The 15,375-nt window shown below is 38.8% G+C and overlaps 1 protein-coding gene across 2 annotated transcripts in view; it reads right to left on the reverse strand.

Moving 5' to 3' along the window:
* The window catches only part of Ttn (titin), a 278,254-nt gene that overhangs the window by 87,063 nt on the left and 175,816 nt on the right, over positions 1 to 15,375 (reverse strand). For both annotated transcript variants that reach the window (XM_017794905.1, XM_017794904.1), the window contains 30 exons: positions 15,104 to 15,227; positions 14,182 to 14,448; positions 12,210 to 12,307; positions 11,180 to 11,348; positions 10,830 to 11,096; positions 10,457 to 10,723; positions 10,087 to 10,365; positions 9,589 to 9,997; positions 9,372 to 9,496; positions 9,008 to 9,274; positions 7,876 to 8,145; positions 7,485 to 7,787; positions 7,084 to 7,386; positions 6,641 to 6,828; positions 6,439 to 6,553; positions 6,047 to 6,331; positions 5,807 to 5,958; positions 4,721 to 4,868; positions 4,392 to 4,569; positions 3,971 to 4,092; positions 3,590 to 3,877; positions 3,192 to 3,488; positions 2,902 to 3,088; positions 2,352 to 2,467; positions 1,964 to 2,263; positions 1,495 to 1,794; positions 1,291 to 1,396; positions 994 to 1,190; positions 605 to 910; positions 227 to 505 (listed from right to left, as the gene is read on the reverse strand). In XM_017794905.1, coding sequence (XP_017650394.1) covers positions 227 to 505; positions 605 to 910; positions 994 to 1,190; positions 1,291 to 1,396; positions 1,495 to 1,794; positions 1,964 to 2,263; positions 2,352 to 2,467; positions 2,902 to 3,088; positions 3,192 to 3,488; positions 3,590 to 3,877; positions 3,971 to 4,092; positions 4,392 to 4,569; positions 4,721 to 4,868; positions 5,807 to 5,958; positions 6,047 to 6,331; positions 6,439 to 6,553; positions 6,641 to 6,828; positions 7,084 to 7,386; positions 7,485 to 7,787; positions 7,876 to 8,145; positions 9,008 to 9,274; positions 9,372 to 9,496; positions 9,589 to 9,997; positions 10,087 to 10,365; positions 10,457 to 10,723; positions 10,830 to 11,096; positions 11,180 to 11,348; positions 12,210 to 12,307; positions 14,182 to 14,448; positions 15,104 to 15,227 — 6,712 coding nt within the window. The remainder of the gene's footprint in view (positions 1 to 226; positions 506 to 604; positions 911 to 993; positions 1,191 to 1,290; positions 1,397 to 1,494; positions 1,795 to 1,963; positions 2,264 to 2,351; positions 2,468 to 2,901; positions 3,089 to 3,191; positions 3,489 to 3,589; positions 3,878 to 3,970; positions 4,093 to 4,391; positions 4,570 to 4,720; positions 4,869 to 5,806; positions 5,959 to 6,046; positions 6,332 to 6,438; positions 6,554 to 6,640; positions 6,829 to 7,083; positions 7,387 to 7,484; positions 7,788 to 7,875; positions 8,146 to 9,007; positions 9,275 to 9,371; positions 9,497 to 9,588; positions 9,998 to 10,086; positions 10,366 to 10,456; positions 10,724 to 10,829; positions 11,097 to 11,179; positions 11,349 to 12,209; positions 12,308 to 14,181; positions 14,449 to 15,103; positions 15,228 to 15,375) is intronic.

Consider the following 15,375-nt stretch of genomic DNA (forward strand, 5'->3'; position numbering starts at 1 on the left):
GATTTTTATTTAAGTAACTATTTCATATGCAAAGAATTAAAATAAATTAGTGTAATCAGAGTTTGCCAGTTTAATCTCTTCCAAATTGCTTTACTTCAAATAAAAACAAGTAACCTGAGATGTTCAGGTTACAAATGCTACTTCTTGAACAAAACATTATAAAGTTAACTGTTTCAACTACTAAAACATATGAAGAATGCCTGGCGTTACATTAACAAATGTTTACCTATGACTTTGACATTGATTGAGGCAGTTGCTGAGCCGAGCTTATTCTCCAGGGTAATGGTGTAAACACCAGCATCTGCATGGACACTCTTGGGAACCTCAAGGTGTGCAGAGACGTGGTCATTCTTCATTGTTAGTCTGTCACTTGCTTTTACTTCTTTGCCATCTTTATGCCAACTAACAGTTGGAACTGGGACAGCTCTGAAGGGAACAGGGATGCTTAACTTTTCACCTTCAATAACAACAATGTCATGAGTCTCCAGATCAATTGTTGGTTTGCCTATAAGACACAATCCAAAGGATGGGGGAACATATGTCAAAATGCAATGCTTAGAAATAAGGCCCATTTTATAAACTGTAAAAGACACTGTGTTCTTACAGTCTGGATCTTTAGCAACCACATTTTCAGAGATTTCAGATGGCTCACTGACACCAACAGCATTGACAGCTCTCACTCTCAGCACATATTCTTTATCAGGAACAACACCCTCTTCAACCTTGAATTTCAAGTCTTTTATTGGGCGAGAATTAACTCGCATCCATTTCTCAGTGCCTACTGGGCACATTTCAACATGGTAGCCTATAATAGGACTTCCGCCATTTTTCTCTGGAGGTTTCCAAGCAATGGCAATGTGTTTTCTCCCAGCATCAGTCACATGCAGATCAAGAGGAGGTGAAGGAGGACCTGGAAAGGGAGTGAAACATTTACACCTACAGTCTCATCATCAGGATCTACACAATATCCTTTGTGTGATCAATATGACTTACCTGTTGGATCTTCAATTGACAGGATTTCTGTGGGCTCACTTGGGTGACCAACCCCGGCTTCATTTTCGGCTCGAACTTGAAACTGGACTTCTGTTCCTTCAATGACATCAGTTACTCTGAAGTTACAGTCAGGGCCTGAGGTCTTTCCAGCTTTTACCCAACGGGTACCTAACTTTTCTTTCTTCTCAATGATGTATCTTTTGAAATCACAAAGTATTTTATTAGTATTAATGAACAAAAAGTTAATGATCTCCAACCAAGGATAAATTGCTTTTTATGAATTAACTCAAGCTCTACCTCTGAATTGGTCGTCCGCCATCATTTTTAGGTGGCTCCCACTTTAGGTCAACGTGTCGTTTTGTCACATCAACCACTGTCAGGGCATAGGGTGGTCCGGGGGTGGCTGAAAGGTAAAACAGTCAATGGTTATAGAAGAAGCTGAGGGAAATACAATAACCTACTGCAAATGGTGTTGCAAAAAAATTGAGTTATAGAGCATACTAAAGGTGTCTTTGGCCAGGACAGAATCCCCAATTTCGGTGTAGTCACTCTGTCCTATGGCGTTTTCTGCAGCAACTCGGAACACATACAAAGAACCCTCAGTCAGAGGTGTTACTGTGCACTTAGTGTCCTTGACAGTGGTGTCCACTGTTTGCCAGCCTTTTCGCCTCACATCTCTCTTTTCCACGATGTAGTTGGTGATGGGTGACCCTCCATCTTTCTCTGGAACTGTCCATTTTAGATCAGCTGTATTTTTTGTGATATTAATTACTTCAAGCCAACGAGGTGGTGATGGAGGGTCTGAAAAAGAAATAAAAATATTTAATTTAAAAAACTGTCCAATATTCAGTCTTCAGTGAATGGTCTGGTAGTTACAAAGAAACAATAAGGCAAGGAGGAAATGATAGTAATGAACTTTTCAATTTTTCTCAGATTTTAGTTCTCAGTTAGATCATCAAGAATGACTTACATAGTTTCTCCCGGCAAAGCACAGGATCGCTAGGTTCGCTGGGCTCACTCTCTCCAGCCTTGTTCACAGCTCTCACACGGAATGAGTACTCCTGCCCTTCCATGAGCCCCTTGAGTAAATGCTCAGTGGTTGGCACACCCTCAGCCACTCTGACCCAGTCATCTGTTCCAGTCTTTAGCATCTCAATGACGTAAGACTCAATCTTTGCTCCTCCATCATGTTCTGGCTTGGTCCAGTTCAATACTAATGATGTTTTGCCTATATCCTTTACAGTTGGTTTTCCAGGGGGCCATGGAGGATCTGCAAGCCAATTAAGTCATTATTTGTTTTGTCCAAAGGAAGTTAATATAAGCCTCAAAATTACCACAGAAAATCATATAAATAATACCTATGGGATCCTTTATTAAGATTGGTTCAGTTGATCGACTTGGTTTACCAGGTCCCGCGAGATTTTCAGCCAACACACGGAATCTGTACTTTTTCTTATTGGTGAGACCTTTCACTCTGAAGCAGAGACAGACTCTATGTAACATCATGTAACAAGTAATCTATACACTATACATAGAAAAGGTTTATTTAAACGGTGAAAACCAATTTGAAATTTTAATTGAAAACACTTCACCATAAATTTTAAGTTGTTTTTGTCACACTCTTTATATTTGGCCAAATACACCAAACTAATTTGATTTCTATAATAATGAGCAGTTGTTATAATATACTGGAAGACCAAGACCTTCAAATTCCAGAAAGTTAATATTTTAGAGTTAACTGTGTTCTTGGATGGAATTTGTCATTTAAAATTGTTATAATAGGCAATAAAAGTAAAACTGATTAAAATCCCATAATATATAATCACACATGCTCAAAAGGAATACTATAGAGCAAACAACTGAATGAATATGTTTCTGTTTTACACTTGATGGAGACGTAGGGTTTACCTGTATGTTGTGTCTTTTACTGGCATCTTATTGCATCTAACCCATTTATCAGTGTCAGGATCCAACCTTTCAACCCAGTATCCAGTGATGGGGCTGCCACCATCGTCATCTGGCTCACACCATGTGAGAGTCACTGCATCTTTAGTGATATCTGAGGGTTCTAGGCGAGTTGGAGGTCCAGGTGGATCTATAGGATAATGACATAAAATTTATATGCACTATATCTAACACCTAAATATAACTTTAACACAAGCATCCTATTTTTTTTGGAAGTAGATTGAGAAACTTACCAAACTGGTATTTAGCTGTTATTGGAGCAGCCTGAACTGGCTCGCCAACACCATACATGTTTTCTGCAGCAACTCTGAAGATGTACTCTTTGTTGGGTGTTAATTTGGTTGCCTTGAAGTTTGTGTCCTTGACAGTTGATGAGAGCTTATGCCATACATCACTGTCAGTTGCTTTTCTCTCCACAACATAGTTTGTGATCTTAGATCCACCATCATCTCGTGGTGGGTTCCATGTCAGAAGACATGACTCATTGGTTATATCTGTGATGTCAAAAGCAGCTGGTGGTCCAGGCTTATCTGTGGATGGCATTACACGGAAAAAATGTTTTAAATCATGTTTTGTTCAAGAAAGTAGCATAAATGAATCCTTTACTTTTTAGAACAAGAGCTTCCTTTACCTAAGACATTCACTTCCACCACAGCAGTGGCCCGGCCGCAGATGTTCACAGCCTCTATGATGTATGTGCCAGTGTCACTTCTCTTGCTGTCTGTGATTGTCACTGTGGATTTCTTAGGGACATTTTCAATGGTGATTCTCTGATCTGGCTTCAGGAGTGTATCAGCTTTTGTCCAAGTTATTTTAGGTTCAGGTTTCCCAGTCACGGTGGCAGGAAGTTCAATCTTTGTTCCAGCTTTTACAGTGAGACCAGCAAGGAGCTTCACATCAAGGAAGATTTCGGGAGCCTCTGAATCAGAAAAGGTTATTCACGCTGTTAGCAAGTTCAAGCAGACTTAAAGTTTGATGCCCAAATGAGAAGACAAAAAGAGAAAATAAATACCCTGCGTGTCCACAGCCTGGATTTCTTCTGTGGGTTTGCTTGGCTTGCTGGCACCTTGCCTGTTAAAGGCCTTCACACGGTAGGCATACCACTTGCCTTCCTCAAGACCTGTTACTTCCATTCTGTCAGAAAACAAAGTAGGGCTTTTTATTGTCATGTAGATAATCTATTCCACTGCATAGCTATCTTTTTAAAATTCATACCTCTGGTGTAATACTAGCTTTCGAATGAAATATCTGGACTATTTCAATACTGTTACTAATGAAATCTTCAACAATGCTCAGCAGTACTTTGTAAAACCAGAAAGACAGAAGCGATAAAAAAAAAACTAGCATTTAACATTGACCAAGAAGACCCATTTAGTGAGTAGAAATAAAAATTATGGGTGGGCCCAATAAACAAAAGGAAACAAAACACCTACTTTGTGTCTGCAACAGGCTCTCCACAGGCAACCCATTTATCAGAACCACGTGGACACTTTTCAACTATATATCCTTTGATGCGTGAGCCACCATCATATTTAGGCGGATCCCATGCTAGGAAGATGCTCTTGGCAGTCCGATCTCTCCACTTAACATTCTCTGGTGGGTCTGGTACCGCTGTAACATTTTAAAGAGGTAGTTAGTCTTAGACTATCTGTCCACTTATCTCCATATTGTCAGCCCCTGCTTTTCCCCTTCACTGTAATTCCAGGTCTAAAATCGTAAAGCAGTAATAGGCCAGGCATGAAACCATCAGTCATGCACTTACTTGCAGGAGCTGACATGTTTACAGGTTCATCAGTATATGCAGGTTCCCCAGGGCCACACTTGTTTCGAGCACAGACTTTGAATAGATACTCTTTTCCTTGAACAAGATCAGGAACTGTGAATTCTAGATCAGTCACAGAGTCGGTAACCTGGGACAAAGAAATACAGTTAATTGGTTATCACCTCCAAATGTTTCCCCAAGACAACAGATTTTTACCATGAGTAGGGATAAAACAGAAGTTCTGTTTGTTTGTTTTTGTTTCTTGAGACTTAGCCTCTTTATGCAGCCCAGGCCAGCTTAGAGTCTACTGTATAATCCAGGCTAACCTTAAACTCACAGTCCTACCTCAGTCCCCCAAAGTGGTATATTACAGGCATTTGCCAGCATGCCCTGATTAAAGATTTTGTTTTGCAAGCTTAATGTTAGTCTCATATTAATTCTATATTAAGAAAAAACTTCAAAGAGAGTTACATAATAATATTTTTCCCTGTATATAATGAGAAATATTCATGTTTTATGTACACTAAAAAGATGGCTGCTTGTTTACTTGAAATTTCATTTTAAATCAGAATAACAAATGGGATGGGGTGAGCTCAATCAGAGTGATTGTTAGCACATTCAGGAGTTCGAGGGCTGTCTCTAGCACTGTAGTATATGTACATATACATGTATGTATGTGTTAATGTACATAAAGTATTTATATATAATTAATATAAATGAAGGAAAGGATGGCAGATCACTCCAACCAAGGCAAACCCAGTGGAATGAGAAAAAACTATGACCGCTGGGGTAGCAAGTATTTCCCTTGAAATGGTTTATAAAGCTCAGCGGGTGCATACTGGATACTCATTAGGAACCAAATGAATAGGTAAATTTTCTTTCTAAACAAACCTGGCTGAGAACAATATAAGGCAATTATACCAAACTTTGGTTAAATTACCAGAGAAAGCATTCATCTTTCTGCATTAGTGTTTGCTACTTTTTTTATGAGACAAAGGTAAAAGATGAGGCACATATCTATCTGTCTGGCCTCCCGACCTTCTGGACCTCCCCCTCCTCTGGAGTTGTTGCATTGTTAACGCTCACTTTAGTCCATGTTTTCCGGCTGACTTCCCTCTTTTCAACAACATATCCAGTTAATGGACTTCCTCCATCGTCATCTGGTGGTTCCCAAGTCAAATGTACAGAATCTTTAGTTATGTCACTAAACTTCAGCTCTTTGGGTGCACTAGGGCGAGCTAATGAAAAAAGACAGTGAAAGGGTGGTTTAAGCCAATGTTTTAATACTGCAAAGTCACATTAGATAAGAAAAGTTTTATTTCTTACCAATTACATTGACATTAATTTCTCCAGAAATAGACTTCACAGGATTTTCTAACGTCAGTGTGTAAATGCCCTTGTCTGGACGTTCACTTGGAGAAATGACCAGTTCTGCATAGGCTGATATGGTCTTTATTTTCACACGCTCGCCTTCTTCGAGTACCTGATCTCCAAAAGACCAGGTTGCTTTTGGTCTTGGATAGCCTGTGCTTGGAACCAGGATCTTGATGGGATTTGGGACTATAACTTCCAGGCCATCTTTAAATGTACTTAAATCCATTGTTGGTTCAACTATCAAAAAGAAAAATTAACGAGTTTCCAATATTATATTTAAGTCCCTTGTATCCCAAATTAGCTATGTATTCTTCCCAAATCTAAAAAGTAAAACCTATATTTACCAAATACATCATCAGCAGTTAGAGGACCCAGGATTTCAGATGGATCTGAAACACCAGCTTCATTTTCTGCAGATACTCTATACAAATATTTATTTCCTTTATGCAATCCAGTAACCTTAAACCATAAATTAACATTTGTTAGCAACACAGCCATTTAAGCCCATGAACACATTTGTGTATTGTTTAGCTGCAAACTTCTTACCTTGTAAGTTAGTTTAGGAACAAGTTTCATGTTACAACGAATCCAGTTATCTTTTCCTTCCTCACATCTTTCAATGATGTAGCCCAGTATTGGACTGCCTCCATCTTTCAGAGGAGGCTCCCACGTGAGCTGAACTGATGATTGAGTCTGATCTGAGGAACTTAGGTTCACAGGAGGGCTTGGTCTCTCTGCAATGGCAGGAAGATTTGGAGCATACAATTTAATCGAGTGACAATTTGTTAACACATAGGGTGATCAATCCTAACAGCCTCATCAAAACAAGTTTAAGAAATATGTAGGCACAGTCTTGTTTTCTAAAATTTTGTTCTAAATCTTTTAGTGTTACACCTTTTTATTTAATTTTATTTGATTTGAATTTCTTTGATTAATCAGTCTAATTTTTTGGTTCCATGCAATGTTTATTTCCTTTATAATAAACTCACCAATTGGATCAGTAACTTTGACAAAAGGTGTGGCTGCACTTGGTTTCCCAACTCCAATTCGGTTCTGGGCTCTGACACGGAAACTGTACTCCTGCCCCTCCACCACGTCGGTGACAGTTGCAGACAGGTCTTCAGCTCTTACGGTCATGGCAGTGTCCCACCTGATAGAAGTCTTATCCCTTAACTCAATCACATAGTTTGTGATCTCAGCACCTCCATCATACTCTGGTGGCTCCCATGTCAGTGAGACACCAAATCTATTCACATCAGTGATGGTGACATTCAAAGGAGGTCCTGGAACATCTGGATTTCACCACAGAAGAAGCACACATGGATTTGGGTTATATTGGGGCATAAACACCAAGATCAGTTAGTTGGCAATTTACTTAAGCACTTCTTACCGTATTTACTCCTTGCCTCTACAGGTCTGTCAGTTTCTACAGGTTCGCCAGTGCCAACTCTGTTTCTTGCACTCACACGGAATAGGTACTCCACTCCTCCTTTCTGTAGTCCAGTGACAGTAAACTCACAGCTGTCTGCACTGTCAGTGACCAGAACCCAGGTCTTTCTCTTGATGTCACGCCTTTCAACAACATAACCTATGATTTTGCTGCCACCGTCTGTTAATGGTTCTTCCCAAGACAGGCTCACTTCACCATCAAATGTTTCTGTCACTTCTAAGTTACGAACTGGCCCAGGAACGTCTGGAATTCACATGTAAGAGAATATTTAGTGTTGCTATGCCTTTAAGTTGTGCTGTGCCAATCAAGGTTGAGTGACTCATTGACTTACCAATAACTTGTAGGTTGATGAAACCTTCTGCTTTCCCATGTTTGTTCTGAAGCACAATTTTATACCTCCCCTTGTCTTCTTTCTTGGCTTCTAAAATTCTGAAAGAAGTTTGCTCAGCAGTGGTATCAACAGTTTTTGAAGATAGAGGTTCGTTTTCTTTAAACCACTCAGCTTCTGCTTTGGGATAGGCATCGTATGGCACCACCATTGTCAGAGGCTGGCCAGCATCAACCACGAGATCTTGGTCAGCTGTCTTGATTTTTGGTGCAGCTAGAGAAAACGAGAACACATGAATGCATTCAGTTATTGCCTGCATGTATGTAAGAAGTCACGCAATGCCTGCGGAGGCCAGTTGAGAGCACTGGATCTGGAACTGAAGTTATAGACAGTTGTTAACTGCCAGGGGGGTGCTGGAAACTGAACCTGGCTTCTCTGGGAGAGCAGCCAGTGCTCTTAACCATTGAGCAGTGTCTCCAGCCCTACAGCGTATTTGTTAACAGAAGCTGGAAAGATGCTGCAGTGATTTTATAGCAGAGAACACTGAGAGTTAAAGTAGCTTCCCCTTACCCCAAATTATTAGACTTTGGAAACATAAGGTTGAAGATGGCATAAAATCATAAAATATTCATTCTTCATTAAAACTAATAGTAAAGGACTTAGAATAGAGTGAATAGAATTTGTTTTTGTTTTTGAAAGCTTTAACATTTTTTATTAATACTGCATACTTAATTCACCATTTTCTTGCATATAAGACATACTAATGACTTTTCCTTAATAATAGCCTATGTGGACATCTTGGGTCAGGTTGAGAATATATCTAAAACATCCACATAGTTTGGACAGCAGAAGAAGGAAGGATTGTCTTTAGATCTGAGAAGATTCAGGGTAATATGTTAATTCTAGAAATTTACGGGCAGCTACCAAGAACTACCCAATGTCTTGACATGTAAAAATGGATGCCAACAATTTCTTCTTTGTGGTAAGAGAAATTAGAATGGTTAAAACTAGACTAGATAGGACTTAATAGAAGCAATAGGCTTTCATAAGGATTATCTTGTGAGAACTGTCAAATCTGAAATCTACATATGATCTGTGATATGAGGATATTGCAAAAGGCAAGGAAGAAACTTACCTGCTAATTCAAGTTTAGCTTTGGCTTCTTTATCTTTGGCGATAAATCTGTATTCTCCCTGGTCACGGGGCTTAATATCACAAATCTGCAGCCTGTGTATCTTTCCCTCACTCATCATCTGGTGCTTGTCACCCTGGACAACAACCATGTTATTTCTCAGCCACTGGACCTCCACTTTATCTTTGTTGAGCTCAGCAAAGAAGACAACATCAGCACCAGGGGCTTCAAGAATGTCTTGAGGAGGCCTGATAATCTCAACAGGGATTTCTAGAAAGAAAATGTAAAATAAATACAGATGTGTTTGTATTTTTATTAGTATTTAAAAAACATGTCACTGATGTTACAAATATTCTTTAATACACACCTTCTACAAAAAGCCTAGCTCGAGACTTCCTGTCTTCTACGCCGCAGGCATATTCACACTCATCATCCAGCCTGCAGTCTTTTATAATGAGTCTGTGTATACTTCCATCTTTCTCAAATTTGTATCTAAAGAAGAGATCGAAGGATTGGTTAGCTTGCACAGTGTCAAAAGTGGACATATAACTATGGAAAACAGAGCATCAGAAGTTTTTGCATACTTTTTGCCTTCCTTGATTTCTCTCCCATTTCTATACCATTTTACATTTGCTTTTTCTCGAGAGAGCTGGCAGGAGAAAACAGCATCATCGAACTCTGTGACTGTCTGGTCTTCCAAGTGTTCCACAAATTCTGTGGGGGCTTCTATGATAAGCAGCTCAGCAGCAGATTTATCTTGTCCAGCAGTGACAACATATTCACCCTCATCTGGGAAGCCACAGTCTTTAATGATCAGAGAGTGCTTGTACTTATCAATTCGGTATGATATACGGTTGTCAAAGGCCACTTCTTCTCCATTTTTGGTCCACTTGAGGGTTACATTGAGGCGATTCACCTTGCACCAGAAGGTGACAGATTTCTTCTCCATAGTTTCGATATCTTTAAGAGGTTCAATGATCCTAAGATCTTCCTCTGTGGTGATGGAGAACAACAGTGTTGATCTTTGTTGTTTTCAAAATAGAAATTAATGAAAAATTCTCAGTATCACATAAGTCACTCACCTTCCACTATGAGATTAGCTGCACTTTTAACATTTTCACCTCTATGATTGGTCAAAGACACATTATAGTTGGCTTGGTCATCTAATCGTGCATCTCTGATTCTAAGGGTATAGACCAGGTCTTTTTGGAGAATGATATACTTTGAACTATCAAATATGGCTTCTTCATTTCTGAACCACTTGGCTTTGGCACCTTCAGTATTGACTTCACAGTTGAAGACAACTTCTTGTTGTTCCTTCACTCGGGTGTCCTTAAGAGGAACTATGATCTTGAGTTTTTCTGAAAATAATCAAGAAGACTTAGTAGTATGATGAATGACCAGAGTGCTAGGTACATATACAACAACCTGAAAAGTCAAGGACAAACTTACCAATGACTGTCAGATGAGCTGCAGCCCTGGCGGCCCCAACCATGACCACATAAGTGCCCATATCCTGTAATGTGGCATCCTTTACAACTAGGATCCTCTTTTTGCCATCAGCAATAATGTCATATTTATCTCCAGATTCAAGTGTCTGATCATCCCTCTTCCACTGGACTTCAAAGCTTTCCTTTGATATAGTGCAGACAAACTCAGCCTTTTCTCCTTCAAGTATTTCAAGATTTTGAGGCTTTGAGATGAATTCAGCAGCAAGTTCTAGAAAGAAAAAGTTGGAAGGTATTGAAAGCATAGGCATTTGCATCTTAAATACAGCAAGAATGAACTGATAAAAATAAAATACTGTTCCTTGTGGTTCCCGTACCATGTACTTTGAGTTTGCCATCAGTTCGGGAACTTGGGAGTCGGCAGTTGTAACTTCCTGCGTCCTCAAGCTGAGCATTCTGAATGATCAGGATTCTCTTCCTTCCATCAGTAAGTATCTCAAATCTTCCTGTTTCAATGATCTCATCATCCCCTTTGTACCAAATCACTTCTGCTCCGGGCTTGGAGACTTCACAAACCAGTTTAATGCTATCTCCTTCGCTAACTTCAAGGTTGGCAAGATTTTTTGTAAAGACAGCTTCTTCTTCTGCAAAAGAATCAAATTTCGTTTCATCAAACTGGAAATTAAATTTCCTAATATATTTAAGCAAAGAAAGCCTCTATGCTCACCTAGGACTGTCAGCATGCCAGAAGTTCTTGCTGTCCTCACTTCACAGGAATATTCTGCCTCATCATCCAGTAGACATTTGTTGATGACAAGAATGCGTACTGCTCCCTTGGATATGATGTCATATTTTTTACCCTTTTTAATTTCAGCACCATCCTTAAACCACTGAACCTATATTTAATAAAAATATATTTTTAATCAGTTTTCATGTTGTTTCTTCACATGGTATCCCTAACAAGAACTAAGATTCTGAATTTTCAAAAAAATATTTTATTTATTATCTTTGTTTTATGTGTATGAGTGTTACGCCTGTGTGTAGGTAAGTGCACCTGTGTCATGCAATGCCTGCAGAAGACAGAAGAGGCTGTCGGATCCCCGGAACTGGAGTTACAGACAGTTGTTAGCTGCCATGTGGGTGCTGGGATTTGAACCCGTGTCTTCTGCAAGAACAGCCAGCGTTCTTAACCGCTGAGCCATCTCTACAGCCCTGGATTCTGAATTTTTTAAAGCAATCAATAAAATAGTATAAAGGACCAAGGTGGTGTTTACAAATATAGGTAAATTCAAAATACAAGAACAAAGTCATGAAGTACTGTTGAGAGAGATACTATTACCAGTTACTGAAAATAACAAGATTATATAAGCCACAAGAAGACTTAGTTATCACACAGATCAGCTCCTCTGATGTGAAACTAAGACTGATAGTTGAAGGAACTTGGCAGTAATTGTTCATGGCAACCAGAAACACTTAGTTGAGATATATTAAATTGCTGATAGTTGATTTTTTTTACCTAAGAAAAAGCAGTTGCATATTATTAAAATAATATCTCTTATGAATTTAATGTTTTTCAAGTGATAGTAAATGAGTAATACTAAAAAGAGAACAATCAAGCCAAGTCCATATTTCACGCTAAAAAAATCTTTAAAAGTAAAAAGATTTAGTTACTTTCTTCTTTCCTTCTCTTTTGGCCAGACCAAAAAGTAAACAAAAGATACTTGATAATACAAAGTAACACTTAGGCAGTCACAGACCTTGGCATTTTCTTTGGAAATTTCACACTCAAATCGAGCCATTTCTTTTTCTTTAACTTGAAGATCAGTGAGTGGTCTTAAGAATTCCACATGAGGAGCTGTAAGAGAATGTCATCAGAATTCAAATGTGGTTTTTGTAAATTCATTCTGACATTTCCTTGGTATACATTAAGAAAAAGTGAGTTGTTTGCAGGACATTCTTTTTATTTTTATATCTTAATAGGCTGCAACTGACTTTGAACTTGGAGCTTCCATTGGGAATGATGCTTTGATTTTATATATCTCTCTAGTTTATATAAATTACATCTTACTATACAACAATGAGGGGGTGTTTAGTTCCTTTAAACTGTGAACCATCTCAGTTATTTTGAATGATAACTGAAGGGAGTATCTTCATTTTTTGATAGTCTACCAGAGTTGAAAGATACAGTTTGTCAAAGGAAACACTAGTAAGAAAAGAAGACTATCTTGTTTAAAGCAACATAATCTTTGTGAAACTAGTAGAATTCAAAGATGGTCAGACCCACTGCATGTATGGCTAAGAGGCATGAGTGTGATTGAAGTGACATAAATTCAGCCTTTTACTTTTTAACTCAGCTTTAAAGATTTCACATGCAAGTCAGGCATAACATCTATTAGTGTGACAAGCACTGTGTTTTGCATGAGATGCTGATTCAGTTTTTACATCTGTTGTTTCATTTATCTCCAGAGTTCTCTCAGCTGCTGTATAGGATTGAGAAGCTGCGTCCTGGCCCTTCCTTCTTTCAGAGCTCTTTATGGGTCTTTTCCAAGTTGATCTTTCTTGATCAGTGAGGTTCTGGGACCAATGCTGGCTGTTAGGCTGAAGGTATGCCATTGCAGCTGAGTCTTCTTGGGGTGGAGGTGGGTGCAGGGGAAGAAGACCCAGGAGCTACTCTGACTTGAGCTAAAGTGGAGTAACCACAGAATGGAAAGACACAGAACAAGATGCTGGACGCACAATAAACACCAGGTTTTAGCTGTTGACAGATGGGAAGCAACTTAACCAAACAAACACTGCACAAAAATATACAATGAAAAATGTTTTACTGGACAAATGAGTGAATGAAACAAATGAGCAGCTAGCAGGTGGCAGACTGAGAAGAGGTGTTATTTTTTCCCAGCAGATGAAGTAATGCTGAAAACCATAGAGCTCTTTCATTCAAAGAATTTAGGACTCAAAGAACTAGACCTTAAAGAAAAATTTTTAAAAGGGGGGAGGAGCTGGAGAGCTGGCTCAGCAGTTAAGACCACTGGTTGCTCTTACAGAGGACCCGGGTTCAGGTCCCAGCACCCATGCGGTAGCTAACAACCATCCAGAACTCCAGTTCCAGGGGATCTGGCACCCTTTTCTGGCCCCTGCAGGCACTGCATGCATGCAGTCCACATACATCCATGCAGGCAACACACTCATACACATAAAATAAAAACGAATAGAAAAAAATGAAAGAAACAGAAGAGCCTGAGCCTCATTCCAGTTTCTCAATCATTCTTATTCTTAGATTGAATTATACGAATGGGCTTCATCATTTACAGTTCACCTCAAGTTTGCTATTCAAAGAAATTTCATGTTTATTTTCTAGATATTCCCCAGGTCTGAAAAATCCATGTTCCTTCCAAATGGAATCAGTGTTCTGTATTCTCTTTGTTACTCAGTTTTTTCCCATCCCTATCAGGATACTTACATACTGGGCTTAACCCTGTATAGACAAAGAGCACGCTTCTTCACTGCTCAGTAAGAGAAAAGAAGCATACTGAAGAGTGACGGATATCTTTTACAAGGCTGGACAATGCATAAAGATATTCTTAAACACATGAAACAGCACGTTAGACTAGCATCCATACTATAAGGTGCCAAGAAACACGATTAAGGCCAAGAAAGGCATGCATAAAGTGCTCTATGTTTTTGGTTACAAAGAGTTGCAAATACAGAGTCCTCTGTAAGAATACTTACGGACAACATTCAGGTTACAGGAAGTCTTAAAATCCTTAGCATCACAAGTATATGTTTTGATATCCTCTGGGGTACAGCCATGTATAATAAGTTTTCTAACCCTGCCATCAGCAACAATTTCATATTTCTTGCTCTTGAGAATTTCTGTTCCATTTTTGAACCATTTCACCTTGGCATTTTCCCTGGACACTTCACACTCCAGTACTGCAGTGGCTTCCTCTTCGACCGTCTGGTCCTCAAGAGGCTTAGTGAATTCAACTGGGGGTTCTGAAAGAATTATACTCATTAGCCAGGGAATTGTTGCTTCCATTCATTATCCAGGAGTTTTAGAACATCCTCTAATTCCCTTTGGCATCTCCAGGGCTGCTTCTGTTCTAGGTCTGTTCATTTGTAAGGTTAGTTTTTGCTTAGGTATTTTCCTCCAATAATTATGTTTTATCATTATTTGTACAGAGGAAAAAATATTTTTTAATGTTTTTTTTTAAGCCCTAGTTAGCCTAGAACTCACTATGTAGGTCAGGCTGACTTCACATTTGCAGAATCTTCCTTCCTCTGCCTCCTGAGTGCTGAATTTACAAGGAAAATCATAGTTTTAAACTGCAGAATATCAAGGAAATAATGGCCAGTTCTGGTTAATAAAGTGATGGGCACCTAGTTTGATAATTCTTCAACCAGCTATTTAATGAACTAGCTAAATATACAATAAAAAGCTAGGACATAAAGAGGAAGTACAACCTATATTAGTAAGTTATGACTGAAAAAAAAAACAAAACAAAAACAATACCCTGCAAAATGTTTTGTTATGCCAAAAAGTAAAATTAAACTTTTGCATACTTGATTTTAATGATCTCTGGTACTCATTGCAAAAACATAATTGAGTTGGCTTCTACCTTATTTATGTAAAAACTAGCCTTATAATTACCTTTCACAAAGAGATTGGCTTGAGTTTTGAAATCCTTGGCAGTTAATTGGACTTCGCCAGCATCTTCTAACTTCACATCCCTCAGGGTGAGTGTATGAACTCTTCCTTCAGAACGTGTCACCACCTAGTTGTATTTTAGAAGAGTGGAAGTAAAGAACAATGAAAAAGGCAACCAGAATGCAAGCTCCTTAATTCATTTAGGTAAACAGTCTAAAATAATGCTATCTACATTGTTTTATAATATATAGGAAGCATATATATATATATATATA

This window comes from Nannospalax galili, unplaced genomic scaffold, assembly GCF_000622305.1.
Source record: "Nannospalax galili isolate Female #2095 unplaced genomic scaffold, S.galili_v1.0 scaffold346, whole genome shotgun sequence".
In the NCBI taxonomy this organism is placed as follows: Eukaryota; Metazoa; Chordata; class Mammalia; order Rodentia; family Spalacidae; genus Nannospalax; species Nannospalax galili.